The 21,265-nt window shown below is 39.5% G+C and overlaps 1 protein-coding gene across 2 annotated transcripts in view; it reads right to left on the reverse strand.

Annotated features, from left to right (window-relative positions):
* LOC126161452 (calpain-5-like) overlaps positions 1-21,265 on the reverse strand; it is a 323,178-nt gene that overhangs the window by 77,431 nt on the left and 224,482 nt on the right. For both annotated transcript variants that reach the window (XM_049917273.1, XM_049917272.1), the window contains exon 10: positions 8,871-8,990. In XM_049917273.1, coding sequence (XP_049773230.1) covers positions 8,871-8,990 — 120 coding nt within the window. The remainder of the gene's footprint in view (positions 1-8,870; positions 8,991-21,265) is intronic.

The raw sequence follows: 21,265 nt of genomic DNA on the forward strand, positions 1-21,265 counted from the left end.
TAGAGTTTTGTGTGTATGTTTGTGTTTGTTTGTGTGTCTATCGACCTGCCAGCGCTTTTGTTTGGTAAGTCTCATCATCTTTCTTTTTAAATATATATATATATATATATATATATATATATATATATATATATATATATATATATATATATATATATATATATATATATATATATATAGAGAGTTATAATAGAAGGAAACATTCCACGAAGGAAAAATATACCTAAAAACAAAGATGATGTGACTTACCAAATGAAAGTGCTGGCAGGTCGACAGACACACAAACGAACACAAACATACACACAAAATTCAAGCTTTAGCAACAAACTGTTGCCTCATCAGGAAAGAGGGAAGGAGAGGGAAAGACGAAAGGATGTGGGTTTTAAGGGAGAGGGTAAGGAGTCATTCCAGTCCCGGGAGCGGAAAGACTTACCTTAGGGGGAAAAAAGGACGGGTATACACTCGCACACACACACATATCCATCCACACATATACAGACACAAGCAGACATATTTAAAGACAAAGAGTTTGGGCAGAGATGTCAGTCGAGGCAGAAGTGCAGAGGCAAAGATGTTGTTGAATGACAGGTGAGGTATGAGTGGCGGCAACTTGAAATTAGCGGAGATTGAGGCCTGGTGGATAACGGGAAGAGAGGATATATTGAAGAGCAAGTTCCCTTCTCCGGAGTTCGGATAGGTTGGTGTTAGTAGGAAGTATCCAGATAACCCTGACGGTGTAACACTGCGCCAAGATATGCTGGTCGTGCACCAAGGCATGTTTAGCCACAGGATGATCCTCATTACCAACAAACACTGTCTGCCTGTGTCCATTCATGTGAATGGACAGCTTGTTGCTGGTCATTCCCACATAGAATGCATCACAGTGTAGGCAGGTCAGTTGGTAGATCACGTGGGTGCTTTCACACGTGGCTCTGCCTTTGATTGTGTACACCTTCCGGGTTACAGGACTGGAGTAGGTGGTGGTGGGAGGCTGCATGGGACAGGTTTTACACCGGGGGCGGTTACCAGGGTAGGAGCCAGAGGGTAGGGAAGGTGGTTTGGGGATTTCATAGGGATGAACTAAGAGGTTACGAAGGTTAGGTGGACGGCAGAAAGACACTCTTGGTGGAGTGGGGAGGATTTCATGAAGGATGGATCTCATTTCAGGGCAGGATTTGAGGAAGTCGTATCCCTGCTGGAGAGCCACATTCAGAGTCTGATTCAGTCCCGGAAAGTATCCTGTCACAAGTGGGGCACTTTTGTGGTTCTTCTGTGGGAGGTTCTGGGTTTGAGAGGATGAGGAAGTGGCTCTGGTTATTTGCTTCTGTACCAGGTCGGGAGGGTAGTTGCGGGATGCGAAAGCTGTTGTCAGGTTGTTGGTGTAATGCTTCAGGGATTCCGGGCTGGAGCAGATTCATTTGCCACGAAGACCTAGGCTGTAGGGAAGGGACCGTTTGATGTGGAATGGGTGGCAGCTGTCGTAATGGAGGTACTGTTGCTTGTTGGTGGGTTTGATGTGGACGGACGTGTGAAGCTGGCCATTGGACAGGTGAAGGTCAACATCAAGGAAAGTGGCATGGGATTTGGAGTAGGATACGACTTCCTCAAATCCTGCCCTGAAATGAGATCCATCCTTCATGAAATCCTCCCCACTCCACCAAGAGTGTCTTTCCGCCGTCCACCTAACCTTCGTAACCTCTTAGTTCATCCCTATGAAATCCCCAAACCACCTTCCCTACCCTCTGGCTCCTACCCTTGTAACCGCCCCCAGTGTAAAACCTGTCCCATGCACCCTCCCACCACCACCTACTCCAGTCCTGTAACCCGGAAGGTGTACACAATCAAAGGCAGAGCCACGTGTGAAAGCACCCACGTAATCTACCAACTGACCTGCCTACACTGTGATGCATTCTATGTGGGAATGACCAGCAACAAGCTGTCCATTCACATGAATGGACACAGGCAGACAGTGTTTGTTGGTAATGAGGATCACCCTGTGGCTAAACATGCCTTGGTGCACGACCAGCACATCTTGGTGCAGTGTTACACCGTCCGGGTTATCTGGATACTTCCTACTAACACCAACCTATCCGAACTCCGGAGAAGGGAACTTGCTCTTCAATATATCCTCTCTTCCCGTTATCCACCAGGTCTCAATCTCCGCTAATTTCAAGTTGCCGCCACTCATACCTCACCTGTCATTCAACAACATCTTTGCCTCTGCACTTCTGCCTCGACTGACATCTCTGCCCAAACTCTTTGTCTTTAAATATGTCTGCTTGTGTCTGTATATGTGTGGATGGATATGTGTGTGTGTGCGAGTGTATACCCGTCCCTTTTTTCCCCCTAAGGTAAGTCTTTCCGCTCCCGGGACTGGAATGACTCCTTACCCTCTCCCTTAAAACCCACATCCTTTTGTCTTTCCCTCTCCTTCCCTCTTTCCTGATGAGGCAACAGTTTGTTGCGAAAGCTTGAATTTTGTGTGTATGTTTGTGTTCGTTTGTGTGTCTGTCGACCTGCCAGAAAAAAAATATGTCTGCTTGTGTCTGTATATGTGTGGATGGATATGTGTGTGTGTGCGAGTGTATACGCGTCCTTTTTTTTCCCCCTAAGGTAAGTCTTTTCGCTCCCGGGACTGGAATGACTCCTTACCCTCTCCCTTAAAACCCACATCCTTTCGTCTTTCCCTTTCCTTCCCTCTTTCCTGATGAGGCAACAGTTTGTTGCGAAAGCTTGAATTTTGTGTGTATGTTTGTGTTCGTTTGTGTGTCTGTCGACCTGCCAGCACTTTCATTTGGTAAGTCACATCATCTTTGTTTTTAGGTATATATATATATATATATATCCATCCACACATATACAGACACAAGCAGACATGATATATATATATGGATTATTATTTTCCTAGGGACACACTCAAAGCCACTTTTGAGTGTGAAGATTTCTCTCTATTAAGAATAATACACTTTCTTCTAGTTGCTATGAGTGCTTCATCCAGTCACAGAGCTGTTCTGATATTCCATATGCTGGTATTTTATTCACTAGATGACAGTGCAGAACTGTATCCAATACTTCCAGAAGTTAAGGAACATCACATCAACCTGACTCCCAGTATCTGCTGTCTTCCAGGCCTTGTGAATGAATGGAGCAATATCGGTTTTCCCACATTTGTTGTTTGCAGAATCGATGTTTTTTCCTATTATTTTTCCATCTGACATTATGGAGTTCATAGAACGATTGAAAGGAGTAACTGTAGAACTCTCTTCCTCAGTAAAACAGTTTTAGCAAGCAGAATTTAACATCTTGGCCTCCTCTCTGTTATCCACTGTGTCAGTGCCAGTATGGTCATCGAGTGATGGGGCAGGTGGCTTTGATCCATTTACTGATTTGATTTAAGATCAAAACTTACTAGGATTTTTTCTCGGGTTGGAAGACAGAATTTTACTTTTGTATGTATTGAACACTTCATTGTACATTTTCCTGTACACATTTTGGCTTATTTGAGTCCCCATAAAAAAAGATTTCGCTTTGTTTAAAGCTGCGGTGAAGTTCCCTTTGCTTTCACAGCAACTTTGTAGTACAGCTGTTGAACCATGGGAGGGAATATTGTACAATACTCTTGAAACTTGTTCATTTATACTTAACACTTACTTTCTCCGGGATGAATGCTTGATGTTAACTGCTCAGGCAATCTAAAATCTGTCTCTTGTCGCACTTACTAAGCAAAAATACCTTCCTTCCTTCCTTGTTTGTTCCTATCTTTCTTGACATTCCTAGTGATATTCAAAGCCAGTGATGCTTCTTGGACCATATGAGCACTGATTTTCTGCTCTATGTTTACTGACCCAAATATTTCATACTTGATTGTAACCAGCAGATCTAAGACGATACCATCAACAGTCATTTCTCTGAGTAACTGCTCAAGGTAATTTTTGGGTTAGGTATTTGGAAAAATATAATGTGACACCATCCATCCTAATCACATGAGTCTCCCAATCTATAGCCGGTATGTTGAATCCTCTAATACTATAACATGGTCATGAAATTTGTAAGTGATCTTCACCCAGTTTTCCCGGAAATCTTCCACCACTATGGTTCCTGAGGCAGGGGCTCTACAGAAACATCAGTTATCATTTTTGATCAACCCTGATCACTTATCTCCAAATTATTTCACATTCAGTAGGCTATTTTTACTAGTCTTATGAGATATTATCATGTTATTTATGGCTATACACACAGCCTCACGACCATGTCCAGCCTTCTATGTGATATACATTCCAACATAAATTTAAAATTCTGTTGCTACTCATATCTAGTTTCAGCCAGCTTCCTGCTCTTTGTACTGTGTGCGCATTATTGCCATTTATAAGCAAGAGTAATTCTGGCATCTTTAGATGGGTGTTCCTTCAGCTAACTAATACAGAATTAATATTTTATTTCTCTGGTTTGCAAGTGCTACCTTCTGTAATTAACAGCAATTGATATTCTATCCTCTTCAAAATCTGTACATGATTTATTGAGTCTATTAAGGGTTTCCTCTATCCTAAAAAAATCCACACTATAGTGGTGGCCAGTGATACTGGCATAAAAATGTGCTACAGCACACTGTAAATACCATAATAAAATTATGATAATATTATGAGAAGGACAGCTGCTACTCACCACATAGCAGAGATGCTGAGTCGCAGACAGGCAGAGCAAAAAGACAGTCACAAATAAAGCCACAGACAGACAGACAGACAGACAGACAGACACACAAACACACACACACACACACACACACACACACACGTGCAACTGCAACTCACACTCACATGACTGCAGTCTCAGGCAATTTTATCTATAATAAAATTTCTCTTTGAATGAGAGCCAGAAATCACACTAAAATATGCTATTTCTCTTTGAATGCCTGCTGATATGCAAACAATATGGACAAAAATGTGTTTTGTAGAGCTCTCTATGTGTCAACTAGAAACCATGGTGCTGAGTGCTGAAATTATTTGAACTGTGGTATTATTCACTCAGAGAAAGGACACAGATATCTCTGATTGCACATGCTTTGATGTGACATCATCCGTGGCAGCAGTAACTGTGCTACATTCCTCGCAGCACTGAACAGAAGTAACACAGGGTCTAGCAATATCTCCACCACGCTGTCAGAGCTCAAACCAAGTGACCTATGAAAAGTTAGAACTGGAAGGCCAATTAAAAAGTGCTATGTTTCACTTGTGAACAGGTTTTTGGCACATTGAAGATTTATCACAAACATGTCACCCTTGGTATGATTTCTTATAATTAAATAAAAATGATACATGAGCAGTAAAAGCATTAAAGAGATCCTAACATAAATAATATTGATGTTAAACACTGTGTACGTTCAGCAAGACCCTGTGATTAGAGATTCCAAGTTACAGAACTAAAGTAAGCAGGTTCACATCCTGTTGCAAGCTAATATTTTTTTTTAATTCTTTGCATTTGTAACAGATTCTGGGATCAGCAATGACAAATAGGTCATGAATTCTGAGGGTGCCATTAGGCAGGAAAACTAACAAGAATATGGTAACCATCTGTGAGGGTTTCAACTCCAAAGTTATGGATAAATTCTGCAGCAGAAAGCTGTAACATATGGACTTCATTTTTCATCACTGAGTGAGTGGTACCTTTTATTTTAATATATTTTTTGTGGATTTATTTTCTGATTATTATTATAATATTATAGCACATTGGTAATTTTTTTAAGGAACTGCTACAACACAAGCGCATGCCACAAGTACTCTGCTACACTAGTAGCTACTTATTGCGAGTAGCACACATCTCTTAGAATGGTGTTCCACAGTTTTCAACCTGATACCAGAGGTCAAGAAGTCCACATTCAAGATAATCAAGGAATCATGCTAGTATGAGTTTCATGCTCTGTACCTGACTTTAAATCAGAGGGCTGATCAGTTTTGGGAAAGATAATACAAAACTTTAGCTCAGCTTCTCCCCTGTGTGTGCGGGCGTTGACTTCACCATTTCAACTAACCACCTGTAGGAACCGAAGATGGTCTCCGAATCCAGGTGGTGAGCATAATTTGTTTTGATATGAGCTATGATTTGCAGCTGGTCACACTCAGTGTACTCAGTAAGCACTGGCAGACTCTATCCACCTTAAAGCAAATGTACCACCTGGACAATGGTCTATGTTGTCAGCCTGTCATCCATTTCTCTAAAGGGTTCCATCAGCCAACCAATATTTGAGCTCCTAGTGATCAGTGTGTCCATCCTCTGCAGATATCTGGACCCTTCAGGAAAGAGTGATCCCAATCCCAAACGATGAGGCATCCCATGCTGGTTCACTTGTATCAGGAATGTGTAAGAACTCAAATTCGTTTTTAAGGTGTAAGGTAACAGCCATGTGGGTAGTACACACTTTTGTCTTCCACCCACAGATTTGCAACACAGCCACTGTAGCTGTATGCCATCAGGCAAGTGTGAATTGTCCAGGTCAGGCATATCGGAAGGGGCTACAACACTGGGGATTCCAGATGGTGCTTGAGGAAGCAAGAGTGCCATAGCTTTTGACAAATTATACTGTCAATAAGAGAGTTAAAAAACAAATTTTTCAACAGGTGTGGATGAGATTCTAGATTATGTCATTAAAAATGTGGGGGACCTCATTGCAATACCATTAGCCCACATTTTCAACAGTTCACTAACAAATGGAGTCTTTCCTTCCTGCTTAAAGACAGTGAAACTAAAACCACTGTTCAAAAAGGGTAAGAAAGAAGACATAGCCAATTATAGACCTATTGCCTTGCTATCTACATTTTCTAAAATACTAGAAAAATTTTTTCATAAGAGGTTGCTAGATTTTCTAGAAAAGTGCAAAATATTATCCACAACCCAACATGGCTTCCGGAAAGGCCGATCAACAGAAACAGCAATATATGAATTTCTGGGTGAAGTACTTGAAAAAATTGATAGTGGACAAAAAGTAACTGGCATATGCCTTGATCTGTCTAAGGCTTTTGACATCATAGACCACACTCTATTGCTGCAGAAGCTTGAAAGAATTGGTATCAGAGGTATGCCTAACAGCTGGCTTAGATCATATCTTACTGACCGCAAGCAAGTAGTAGAAATACATTTTCACAAAGAAAATAAATCAACAAGACATTATTCTGATTATAAAGCAGTAAAATATGGAGTACCGCAGGGCTCGGTACTTGGCCCCATCCTATTTTTGATATATATAAATGACCTAATATCAGCCAACCAGTACCATAGCACTATCCAGTTTGCAGATGACACAAGCATATTAGTCAGCGGGAAGACTGCAGAGATACTACAGACAAGACTGTCTGAGGCATTAACAAATGTTGTAAACTGGTTCAACCAAAACAAACTAATAATAAATAAAAGCAAAACAGTAGCATTAAATTTTCATAATATCAAGAGAAACATTGAAGAGGATATAAGAATTCAGATGTCAGACACGGATATTGCAAGTATGCCTAATACAAAATTTCTGGGGATCTGGCTACAGGATAATCTTAGATGGGAAACTCACATTGACAACATATTAAAGAAGCTAAGTACCATGTGTTATTTAATGAGAGTGCTAGAAAACTGCTGTCATAAGGACTGTCTAATGACAGTTTACTATTCTAATATACATTCTGTCCTAAAATATGGGATCACTTTTTGGGGTAACTCGCCATCCTGCCTAAAACTATTCAGGATGCAAAAAAGAATAGTGAGAATCATGGCTGGAATAAAAAGGAACAAACCATGTAGACCATTATTTAAAAGGATGGGGATTCTTCCCCTTCCATGTATTTTCCTATTTGAAAGTGCAATGTTTATAAAGAAATATACAATAACAAATCCTAGTATCCTCCCCAAAAATGAAAATGTTCATCATCATAATACAAGACAGAAAACTGACTTTCATGTACTCCATACAAAAACCAGTTTGTGCCAAAAAGGAACATTACACCATGGAAAAATTATCTACAATAAATTGCCAAGAGAAATTAAAGTAATGACAGATGTAAAAAATTTTAAAGCAGCATTAAAAGAATATCTGTTGACACATTGCTTTTATAGTGTGGAAGAGTTCCTCCAAAATCCTCGAGAGTCTAAGTGATGATTATGCAAATACTGTAACCATTAATATTGGCCTATAAATACATTCAGATGTAATTCTCAAGTTTATAATGGGGTTCAAGTATAAGTTGTATAGCGACTTGCCCAGTATATGAAGTAAAATTCTGTGAATGTAATTCTCTAGTGTACATGTCAGTTCATAGTGTAGAAGAGTTCCTCAAAAATCCTTAGAGCTTAAGAGAGGATCATGCAAATACTTTAATCGTTAATATTGGCTTATACATGTATTCAGTTGTAAACTTCAAGTTTCTAATGTGGTTTAATTATAACTTACACATTGACTTGCCCAGTATATGAAGTGCTGTAAAATTTTGTGAACATAATTTTCTAGTTTCTAAAGTGTTTTAATTGTAAGATATACTTTGACCTGTCCAATATCTGATGTGCTGTACTGTACATGTAAGATTTACTGGACCAATAAATACAATACAATACAATACAATACAGATGCTTCATTGTCACTGTAATCCAAGGCAGCAGACTGGTGCCAGCTGACTGTGGGCAATGCAGCTTCCAACTGTTTCTGAACAGTGGCCAATTCCTAAACATACACAGCAGACAGTCTCTATCCATCTTTACCTGTATTCAACTATGCAACAAGAATTATACTACTATTCTAAGCAGTCACTAGGTAAAGTCTATGTAAAGCTGCTACACTGCTTATGGCTATCTCTCCACTACAAAATCAGCTCACAACACACTAAAGTTTATACGGATACCTTGATAATGTTGAAGCCAATCAAAAGTTTCTGAAGTCCTGCTACTTGATGCACAGAAGCTGTATCCCATTGAAGCATCTGCAGAACTATTTCATCTTCATCCCGTACATCAAATAAATACTGAAAAAATGCCATAAAAATAAAAACATTTCACTCTCTGATAAAATATTTTCCACATATATCACCATCTCAATGTATGTTGCACTTCTTATATTTATTATTGATAATTAAGATTTCATTTTTAGAAATGATTCATTTGGAAAACAAAGAATTTTTTTCTTTTAATTATCTTGATAAGTTTTGGGCCATACTTCCCATCCTCTCTGAATACTTAATATTTCTGAAATAGACAATTTTGCATGATTTTGAATGGTTACTTTGAAGTTCAGGTGAGTACGTGTGCATCTATTTTTGAAAATAAAAATAAGGATAATGTTCAAAATCATCCAAAATAGCAACAAATATTTTTCATACATAAATAGTAGTCACACAAGATATGGTTATGTGTAGAGTGGGTGCTCAGATACAGGCCCAACATACTTACTTAGCTGCACAATGTGCAACATGTCTGATTGAAAAGAAACAATTTTGAATTTTGCAGAAAGTGGAGTAATAAAAACCACAATCCACATGTACATTTATTAACAGCTAGCATGCCAAGATGTGTAGACATAAAGCGACCAGAATACAGAAGTACTGCATGCAGGTATATGAAATTTATTTTAAAGGAAGTAGTAGCAGCAGAGCCTGGCATGACACTCGCCTTCCACACTGGATTAAAAATATATGTTAAGTGAGGATAGAAATCCAGATATTGGCTTTGGCCAGTCTGCTTTAAAAAGACAGTACCTGATTGTGGTCTCACACTGCTTCACAGCAAATTTTACAGTCTTGTAAATGGTTAGGCAGATCAATGTAAGTGGCAGAATGACATGAGTGATAATGGTTATGTGTAGAGTAGGTGCTCAGATACAGGCCCAACATACTTACTTAGCTGCACAATGTGCAACATTAGAGCTATCTTGAGAAAGAGCTGAAAACTGAGTTCTACAATAAAAACTTTTGTTCCAATTGTAAGAAAGCTAAGAAAGCCAAGCTGATTTCTGTCATCTCTTCTTTGTTGCTTCTTTGGTAGCACACCCCACTGTAGGTGTGCAAGCGAAAATCTTAATGGAAACTGGGTGGTGTTTATTTAATAATGGACATAAAATCACATTTTTGGTTTCTACTTTTTCACATATTTATTAACTTTGATGTCCCATTACTGCGATAAGGGCCAATTTCTTAACTTCATAATATAAAAATCACATATATCACAAACAACAGTTGAATGTCAGAATTTAGCAGATCAATTATAGTATTGTTGAAGCGCAGTTTTTAAAAACAGTGTCCACAAATCATTAGTAGCTCTAACAAGCCCCAAAAATAAAATGATTGAGTGTGGTACAGAACACAGTTAATGTTTGCACCATATGTTACAGTAAATACAGTATCTTGTAATAATCCATCAAAGAAAATTACAAAGCAACATTTTACTTACAAGGGAAATCTTTTACCGCAAACACTCGGAACTGCACAAAACCATGTTTAGACTAACACTTGGTCATAAAAACAACAGTAGTCTGTGTCATTTAGGTGCAAAATTCTGCACTTGTCTGTTAGAGCCATCAGACAGTGGCATGTTGTTGCTGCACTAACAAGTCCATGAGTTGGGTGAGCGGTATAGCTGCATTACGAATGTGTCTCTTGGAAAGTTACATGTGGATTACTACGTAAAACTGTGTACAGTGATATCATGAAGAGAATTAATCCTATGAATGTGGTCCAAATATTAAGGACAAAGTTGCAAAGTGTTGAATGCGGAAATGAAATTGGAGTCAGGAATAGAGAGTTTGCAGACATAGTATGTAACATAATAATCCATAAATATAATGGGGATGATGCAGAAATACATGAAGTTACACTGGATAGGTATACTGACAGGAAGAACCCGAACCTAAATGTGGCTGTTCAAGCAGTAAATGACATTCATCTCCAGAGCAATAGGAACATTTCAGTCAAAGTGAGTATAAACTATCTCCATCCAAACAGCTGAGGCCCATTGTATTAGAAGATATTGATGACAATGTACTAGAGAACACTGATGAAGACTATTACAATTGTGGCTTCATTCCTATAGAAAGGTAATTAGGTGCTATAAGTGCATTAAAAGTAAATAAAATTGCAGATTAGTTCTAAATTACGTGTGTAGCAAAAGGCATGCAGGAGCTCAATACAAAGGTCACAGACTGCCACAATTATAAGTTATAAAAGAAATGTAATATCAAAATTTTATAGAGCAAGATATATGAATTTCCAGTTCACTACTGGCATCTCTGCAAATGCTGGCTCTAGTATTTTCTAAAATGGTTGGCTTGAACAATTTTGATGCTTCGATTTCTTTTATCAACAATCTTAAGGCTGAATATGGCATTTCATCCAGGCATTTGTCACATGAAAGGAAACATAAAACAATAGTATACATCAGAAGGCACAACAGTTTTAGGAGGAAGTGAACATGTTTATGACAGAGTAGAGGGTGGAGAAAGAAAATGTTTGCAACAGTGACCAGAGTCAAATCCAGTATAAAATGTCTTCATATCAGCACTGTCTCACAGAGGAGAAAAAAACTACAGCTAGAGTGTTGCAGTCTGTCCACAGCTCTACCCACAGCTACACAACTGATGTGGCTTTATCAATGACAGGCAGACTAGCAAAGAAGTTGTACATCTGTTTTCAAGAGGCACAAGGCACTTTCAGCCCAAATATTTCAAAGAAACTTGAAACAAACTGCCTATGAAACATTCCTTTGGAGGCAAACAAAAATGGAAAAATGACTAAGAAACACACAAAATATTTTCTTACCTCAGTTCCGTGTGAACATGTAACAAGTGAAAAGAGTGTATTGCTGTGTCATTCCGGGTCAGATCACACACATTGAACCCTTCTAGATGCAAGTTTGCCAAACAAAGATGTTGTGCAACTGCTACCGAAAACAACAAAACACTGCCACCCTCTGATGTTTCCTTCTTATGGCAACATAAACTCTATATCAGAAGGATTACTGATTTTGTAAGACTACAATGTGCTACACCACAAGTGAAGAAACATGATCTTTATTTTATCAATGAACTTCACTCTGTGATTTACAATCAATTTTCTGCACCAAAGTATACCCCTATGTTGCAATACGCTTGGCCATAGGCAAGTTGTTATAATGACATATCCCTTTCATCATTAGAAAATGTAATTAGTGTGGCTTTTGATACTGGACTGCTTGAATGTGACACTGATTTTGAATGAAAAAACATGGCTTTAGTGAGGTGTGCACATTGTTCTCTTCCACACTGTTTTAACCACTTCCATAAAATACCGCATCTGCACTATTAAGACTACCATAAGCACTATCATTTGTGTAGGATGTGTGCATTTTGTGCTATTATAGCTCCTTTAAGCAGATTGTTTTTGGCACTGTTTGTTAAAAATGTTATGATACACTGACATAATGGAAATATGTATAATTTCCTTCCTACGGCACGGATAACTTGTTATTTTGTTTCTCTCTGTGAAAATGTCACTTGTCATAAACTATGCAGTTTTTTTTTTTTTTTAAAAAAAAAAAAGAAGATTGTGTGTTATTCTAAGCATAGTCCTATGTGGTTCCAAGCATTTGACGTCAAAGGTGTCTCTTGTTAGCCCAATCCTTAACAAAGGCCAAAAACACAATGATCAACCGTTCCAGTGAAAACTGATAGTGCAACCCTCGTATCATCTACAAGCCAATTTAGTCAAAATATGCAGACATCTGAATTAGAGGTACTTCAAGGAGAACACAACAGAACTGTGCACTGCCTTTTTGGAGACAAAACTGAGAATAGATAGAATACAACTCTCTCCACACAATAAATTCAGCCTCTACATGTCCATTATGAATAACGCCAAAAAACCTCTATACTGTGGTGGACAATAAGGATGGGCAAGGGAACACCTAGAATGGAACATGGGTTAATGGCAACAGGTTTTCTTCAGCAATAAACACAGGATTTGTTGGATGCCCCACTACTGATGTAGAAGAGTCTGGTGGTTTCCAGGCAACAGTACACAGTTCAGGCACACTGCTTCGTGGGTTCAGCATGGACGATGCGATTTCATTTTATGGGCTGGTGTCATGTATGAATGTTAAATGACTCTCATGAAGAGAAATTTCAGGACTGTGCAGTGCTAGTGAAGGATCCTCCAGTCTATTGTCCAGACGTGTGATCAACAGTTAGGCAATATATTCATTTTTCACAGCAATTATGCATTAGAAAACTATGTCCACCTTGTGAGCACCTTCCTCCAAAGAGGCAAGAGTCAATCAATGGAATGACCTTCACTATCTGCTGACAGATAGCTGCATACTTTCACCTGCCTCAACTCCCTTTCTCTTTCCACCTCATTCTACTGTCTTGCCTCCATACTAAATCCACATTCTCTCTGCTACTTTGTTACTCTATACTAGATCACACAATGTAGCCTTCCATTATCTCTTTTTTCTACTCCAGTTCATTTAACTTTTCTCTGTACTTTTTTCCTCACATTTCCCTGAACAGAATTTTACCCCACCGCCAACGTCCCTGAGCTGATACTTGCTACCCTTGCTACCTACACAGCATGCACCTACATGTTCCACAGAAGCATTGTGCCACAGAAGCATTGTCTTTCATAATCCCCTACTGACCTATTCCTCCCCCAACACCCTTCATTTTGATTACTCATTTCAGAAAATACTGAAACTTGGTCCATATGGTATACATTGCCAAGAGATAACAGTGTGTGTGTGTGTGTGTGTGTGTGTGTGTGTGCGCGCCCACGCATGCATGTGCATTTTCTCGCAGAGAAAGAAGAAGAAGAAGAAGAAAATTCAAAGTCAGTTTTATGGGGGCCAACTTTGCAAAAACCAGTGAGTCCCCAGGGTGTATGGTATCAACCAGGCATGGCCCGTAGCTAAAAGATCTGAGGTGGAACTACCCCAAAATATACAGTGAGAAGACAAAAGTCATGGGATAGTGATATGTATGTATACAGATGGTGGCTGTATCGTTTAAAGGGGCAGTGAACTGTACTCAGGTGATTTATGTGAAAAGGTTTCTGGCATGATTATGGCTCCATGATGGGAATTAACAGACTGAATGCAGAATGGTAGTTGGAGCTTAAGGCATGGGACATTCCATTTTGGAAATCATTAGGGAATTCAATATTCTGAGACCCACAGTGTCAAGAGTGTGTCGAGAGTATCAAATTTCAGGCATTACCTCTCACCACAGGCAATGCAGTGGCTGACGGCCCTCACTTAATGACAGAGAGCAGTGGCATTTGTGTAGAATTGTCAGAGTTAACAGACAGATAACACTGTGTGAAATAACCATAGAAATCAATGTGGGACATACGATGAATGTTTCCATTAGAAGAGTGCAGAGAATTGAGGCGTTAATGTGCTATGTCAGCAGACGATCGATGTTAATGCCTTTGCTAACGGCACGGCATCATCTGCAGCATCTCTCCTGGGCTCGTGACCCTACTGGTTGGACACTAGATGACTGGAAAACTGTGGCCTGGTCAGATGAGACAGATAACACAGACAGATAACACTGTGTGAAATAACCATAGAAATCAATGTGGGACATACGATGAATGTTTCCATTCGAAGAGTGCAGAGAATTGAGGCGTTAATGTGCTATGGCAGCAGACGATCGATGTTAATGCCTTTGCTAACAGCATGGCATCATCTGCAGCATCTCTCTTGGGCTCGTGACCCTGCTGGTTGGACACTAGATGACTGGAAAACTGTGGCCTGGTCAGATGAGTCCTAATTCCAATAGGCAATAACTGATGGTAGGATACAAGTATGGTACAGACCCCATGAAGCTATGCACCCAGTTGTCAACGGGGCACTGTGCAAGCTGGTGGTGGCCTCATAATGTTGTGGGCTGTATTTACACAAATGGACTAGATCCTCCATTATGTTTGGCTACTTGGAGACCATTTTGAGCCATTCCAAGGACTTCATGTTCCCAAACAACGATGGAATTTTTATGGATGACAATGTGCCATGTCACCAGGCCACATTTGTTCGCAATTGGTTTGAAGAAGACTGACTTGTTGAGTCCATGCCACATTGAGTTGCTGTAGTATTCTGACACGACACGACACGACAAGAGGTCCGACACGATACTAGGAGGTATCCCACGACTTTTGTCATGTCAGTGCATATTAAAATATGTTTCACAATAATGTATTAAATTATCAGGATGCTTTTCACACTTGTGTCTAGGTGACCATTATCAGCAATGGTGTACAAAGAGGATGGACAGGGAAACACCTGTAATGGAAAATGTGTTAATGGCAACAGACAGATTTAAATAATAACAGGCAATGTGTTTGGCACTGTTGATAACAACAGGTAATAACTAATCTTAAGGCTGCACCTTCAAATGCCGGTTAGATCTATGTAGTAGAGGTTTGGAAGGATGGCTTCTACAGAGTACAGCTTTCACAGGCCTCCCAAATGCTCTGTTCATTCAACCTAAGGATGTCATACCAGCCTCCGCACTACATTCGTGTTCCACTTGCTAAATTATAATGGAATGAACAGAGTGGCTGAAACTTTGCTATCGAATCTCTTTATATCTCTATTATGCTTTGATGTGTTATTAATCAGATTTAGTATTAATGTATTGATAGTGTTTTAGATAGTTTTTTGTTTCTAGCACTGGCAATTTTATCCACTGCAAGAAAAAATTAGTAAATAACCCACTAGAGTGTACTACAATAAGGTTTACATAAGTGTCACCACTTAGCGAGAGTATCACAAATGATTAGAGGAAATATTCACACCAAATATGTCATGTTAAGAGCCTCCCTTGGTACTGACACTCACTGAGAATAAGATAAACCAAATGCAAAATGCAGACACTTTACAGTATCAAGAAGGGTATGGGCACGAGATGTCTGCAACTGCATCACGACTCAGGTAAGTGATTGATTAATTTTCAGTGATCAATTATCAGTGGCAAGCTATTTATAATGTTGTTGTTTCAAAACATCAAATTATTTTCTCAGAAACAGAACTGGGCATTGCTGTTAATTTGTTTAAATTAGTCTTTGTACTTAGGTCATGAAGTGAATGTGTTGTAGAGCTGAAAGGATGTCAAGAAAGCATAAATTCTTTGACATTGAAATTCCTTTATAAAAACAATCTGGTAAAAGCATTTCCTGAAAGTGTTAACCTCCACCAGATAGTAGTGACCTTCCCAATGGGACTGCTGCTGCTTCATGTTAAAGCAGTTGAAAGTATTTGTATGATTTACTATGAATGAAGACATATTTGGTGCATTTGCGAACAATTCTCTTGAAAAAGAATGATTGAATTGTCCAAATTTCAATGAAGAAGTCATAAACGATCAGGTAAGGTAAGAAAAATGTGTATTAATAAGTGATAAAGAAGTAATTGGCCTACTAAATGAAGTGCATAAAAGGAGTGGTAACATATTTATCCGCTGACATAATTCAAACACTGTCCTCCATACCAGAACCTCTCTGCTGAGTCTGTCTCTCCCCTCACTCCTACCACTTCCCCCACTCTTGTCTTCTGAATGCTTCCTAATGTTTATAAACCCAATCATCCAGGATACCCCACATTGTGGCCAGTTACTGTGTTCCCCCACAGAGAGAATTCACACTCTTGTGAACCAACACCTTCAGCCCATTAACTGTAACCTACCCTCCCACATCAAAGACACCAACTGTTTCCTCCATCAGCTCTCCACAGTTCTTGATACTTTACCAAGCAATGCCCTGCTTGTAACTATTGATACCACCTTCATCCATCTAACATACACTATACTCATGACCTTCCTGCTATTGAATACAACCTTTCCCGATTCCTGACTGACTCCAAACCTACAACTTCCTTCCTGGTCACTTCTCCTTTGAGGGTACCACCTACAAAAATATCCATGGTGGAGCTATGGGTACCTGCATGGCACCATCCTATGCCAACCTGTTCGTGGGCCATGTAGAGAAATCCCTTCTAACCACCCAGACTCCCAAACCCCTCATCTGATTCAGATTCATGATGACATCTTCATGATCTGGACAAAAGGTGAGGGCACCTTATCCACATTCCTCCAGAACCTTAACATCTTCTCCCCCCAATTGCTTGACCTGGTCCTCCTCAACCAAACAAGCCACCTTCCTCAATATTGACCTTCACCTCAAGGATGGCTACATCAGTACCTCCATCCATATCAAATGTACCAATCATCACTAGTACCCCCACTTCGACAGCTGCCACTCATCCCATACTAAGAAGCCCCTTCTACACAGCCTAGTCACCTGCAGTCATCACATGTATAGTGATGAGCGTCTGTATCCAGATACATCAAGAGTCTCACTGAAGACCTTTTACAGAACAGATCTTCTGTGCCTTGTCTCTCCAGCCACACACCCACTGTCTGGCCACAAACGAGCACTCCTCTCATGACGCAGTAACATCCAGAAGTAGAGCACCTGAATCACATTCTCCACCAGGATTTCGACTATCTCTCATTGTGCCCTGAAATGAGGACTCACTATTCTCCCAACACCTCCCACACTGGTATTCTGCCACCCACAGAACCTACGCAATATTCTTGTCTATCCCTGCTCCACTCCTGCTTCCAACCCCTTGCCTCATGACACATGTCCCTGCAATAGACCCATCATATTTCGTGAACTATAAGACACACCTTAACTTTTAAGCAGTTTTTTCAGAAAATAACATTTTAACCATTTTTATTATTTGATTGCATAGCCAGACTAAAAAATATGACCCTTAAAATCACTGAAAATTGTCATTTGAACTTTCTTTTTCTTCTTCTTCTTCTTCTTCTTCTTCTTCCTCTTCATTGTCCTCTTGATATATAAAATGGTCTCCACTGCGATTGAGAGCATTACTTATGCCACACTTCTTAAAAAAATTTAACAATAATGTCTTCTCTCACTCTAGAACATGACTGTTTTATCCACTGACACACTTCTTTGAGTGTAGATCATTTTAAAGCTCCCTTTGTCATGAATTCATGTTGAGTTTCATCCATCATCCATTTGTTCCATTCCATTCTCATATACACTTTAAATGGATTATTTATCGAGATGTAAATGGGCTGCAGTTGTGAAGCAAGTCCTCCCAGAATAAAAACAATCTCTGTTCTTCCCTGTCTCAATTTCTCTTTCACAGAATTTTACAAATGACTACTGAGCTGATCTACTACAAGAAGAGAACTCTTCTTCAATAGAGCACCTTTCCTTCTATCCCACACTCTGTGAATCCATAATTTCATACCAGCCTCACCATTCCGACCCTTGTCATGTACATAAACACCATCACCTTGTGGTATTTAAGAAGATTTTGGCATTTTTTTGTAGTTGAAAATGATCATTGAATGAAGTTTAGTACTGTCAGCACAACATGAAAGGACAGCATTGTAGTGCATTTTTTAAAGTCCACTTTTTTTTATACTTACAGTTTAGCACCTTTCATGGCAACAGTTCTGTTACTCAGCACATTAGACATCAGAGGAGTTTTGTCCAAATTCGCTGTTTGGCTTAGTTCCACACTGGCTTTCTTTCAATGTTGAATAGTAAAACGATGGAAAGATAATATTTTCTCTTCATACTCTTGTGGAATTTTCTAAGATGTTTTGGGTTTAGTTCACATGCTAAGTCCATGATACTTCATAAAACTGTAGCACGAATCAATTCCACCCTTAAAGTCTGTTAAGTTGCACTGTAGTGGTAGCTTACGAGTGTGTATTAGAACCATTGTGTATTAATTCCAATGCCATTTTGACGGTGTTCTTCAAACCATTTCAATATGTCACCTTCTAGTTTTGGCCATTTTGTATTCAGTCTTCTGTTTGCACATCAGTGTTCCTAATTTTTTCAGTTCTTCTTTATTACCCACCAATCATGATTTTTTTTGGTAGAGGGCCAAAATGCTCCCCACATGCTGTGTTTCCATGTTATTCTGCATATGCTATTACTTTCAATTTACAGCCTGCATCATATGAATACCTTTTTTTTTTTCATTACGAAACTAGCTACTAACAAAAATATTATACTGTTACCTATAACACAAATCACTTTCAATTCAAATTAACTGGCACTGAAGACTGCAATGCTTGACAGTGTTCTGGGTGTGTGATGGTAGGGTGGGAGGGAGACAGTGTTAGCAAGCTTGTGAATACCCGCAACTCATGCTGCTGCCAGCTGAATCCAGTGTTGCCAGATAGAGATAGGTTTCCCAAGGTATCGAATAAATGGCCATTTTTAAGACTGAGGGGAATGTTAAACCAAATACTGAACATTGTTATATGAATTTAGAATATAAGATGCACGTGAATTTTGTAGGTAATTTTTCAAAGAAAAAAGTGTGTCTTACAGCCTGTAAAATATGGTAGATGAAAGTTATGTTCATCTGGGTATGACAACTAACAAGCTGTCTGTCTGCATGAATGACCACTGCCAAACAGTGGCCAAGAAGCCTGCATCATCTGGATCCTTCCCACCAATACCAGCTTTTCTGAACTGCACAAGGGGGAACACTCTCTGCAATATATCCCACATTCCACTAGCCCCCCTGATCTCAACCTTTGCTAGTCCCTGTCCTCCAGATACCTATACCATTCCATCCTTCCACTCCAGCACTACACAGCCTTCTATTCTGCCAATACACCCACTAGAATTTTCCCTCTTCCCTACTTTTCTCCTTTTCCTCCCCCCCCCCCCCCCCCCTCCTAGCCCTCTCCTTTAAATCTTCCAACAGCACCTAGTGGCCCTACCATGTCCCCACAATGTCCCTGCATGCTTTCAAATGCATCACTCACCTTCCCCTACCTCTATAATGCTAGAATGCTATTCTTCCCCCTCCTCACCCCATGCCTCCTACTCATCCCCACCACTTATGTCAGACTGCTGCTTCTATCAGGTGTAGTTTTTGTCTGCAATCTGACCACAGCAGCCAAAGACAGTGGTCATGTATGTGCAAGTTTTGTGAATGAGTGAATGTGTGTGTGTGTGTTTTCTATTTGAGAAGAAGAAATTTTGGCCAAAAGCTTAAATGTATAGCAGCCTTTTTGTTTGTGCTTGTTTGCAATCCAACATCTCCTCCCAAGAACAAAATCTGTCACAATGTTCAACCAGCATTTGCTATTTCAGCTCTGCCAATGGAATTTTTTACCCCTTCAGAGACAGGATCACCTGCAAAAGAAGTAACACTGTTCATTATTTTCTCTGCAACCACTGTACAGGATTCTGCATCGGTAAGACATTTATACACTGGCTGTGCTGAACATTTTGGTGATAGCGGGGGAGAAACAATTTGTGTTTGAACAATATATTTTAAAATGTAAACTTTCACAGCTAGAAATGTCAAAATTAATAAAATGTTCTGGGCTCATATGTCATGGTCGAATGGATTTCACATTTAAACCCAATGTTTCATCTGCATATGTGGAAGACATTTTCAAGGTGGATTACAGCTCCTTGAGTGTCCAATTCACACCCTGGCTCACTACTGCCTGCAGCAAAATTCTGTTAAAGCATACTTCTGTGCAGTGGTGTGATGTCACATGTTTTGAATATCTGAGCACAATTGGCGGTTGTCGACTGCCACTGTCCACTGTTGCTATCACCCCATGGTGGAAGACTAATACACATCTTCTTCAGCACCAGGCTCCAAATGTCTTTCAATTTCATGCCCTCCTCCTACCTACTGAAATTTTTATGGTGTTTCACAATCTTTATGGCCTCTCTGTATAGCCTTTCATGGTATCCACTTGTGACTGCCAGTACTAGAGTCCTATCAAAATGAATTTGGTGGTCTCCTGGTAGCAAAACATGTTCCGCAACAGCTATCTATCAGCCTCCCCCCTTCTGGAATTGATCTTGTGCTCTGCTAGTTATTTTTGACTATTCTTTTTGTAGTATCCACTACACAGAATCCTATACATTCCTGCTTTTCCAGCAGTTTACAAGCATTTGATTTATTTTAGGTGACCTCGTATCTTCCAGGTGGGTATGTAGAGTACTGTTATAATCCCCCTTGAAAATTTACTCCACAGACAGGGATGAAAAGTTGGGTTTAAATGTGAAATCCATTTGATGATGACATAGTTGCCCAGAACATTTTATTCATAGATGACAGATGAATGTTATTTAAATTGCATAAAGAATAATGTGGATGGGAGAAAATTGCATTTTTATTCATCCAACATTACATAAGTATTACATTGTATTTCTAATATGATTCAGAACTGCATGATAAAAACTGTCCG

This window comes from Schistocerca cancellata, chromosome 2 (genome assembly GCF_023864275.1).
Source record: "Schistocerca cancellata isolate TAMUIC-IGC-003103 chromosome 2, iqSchCanc2.1, whole genome shotgun sequence".
Taxonomy (NCBI): domain Eukaryota; kingdom Metazoa; phylum Arthropoda; class Insecta; order Orthoptera; family Acrididae; genus Schistocerca; species Schistocerca cancellata.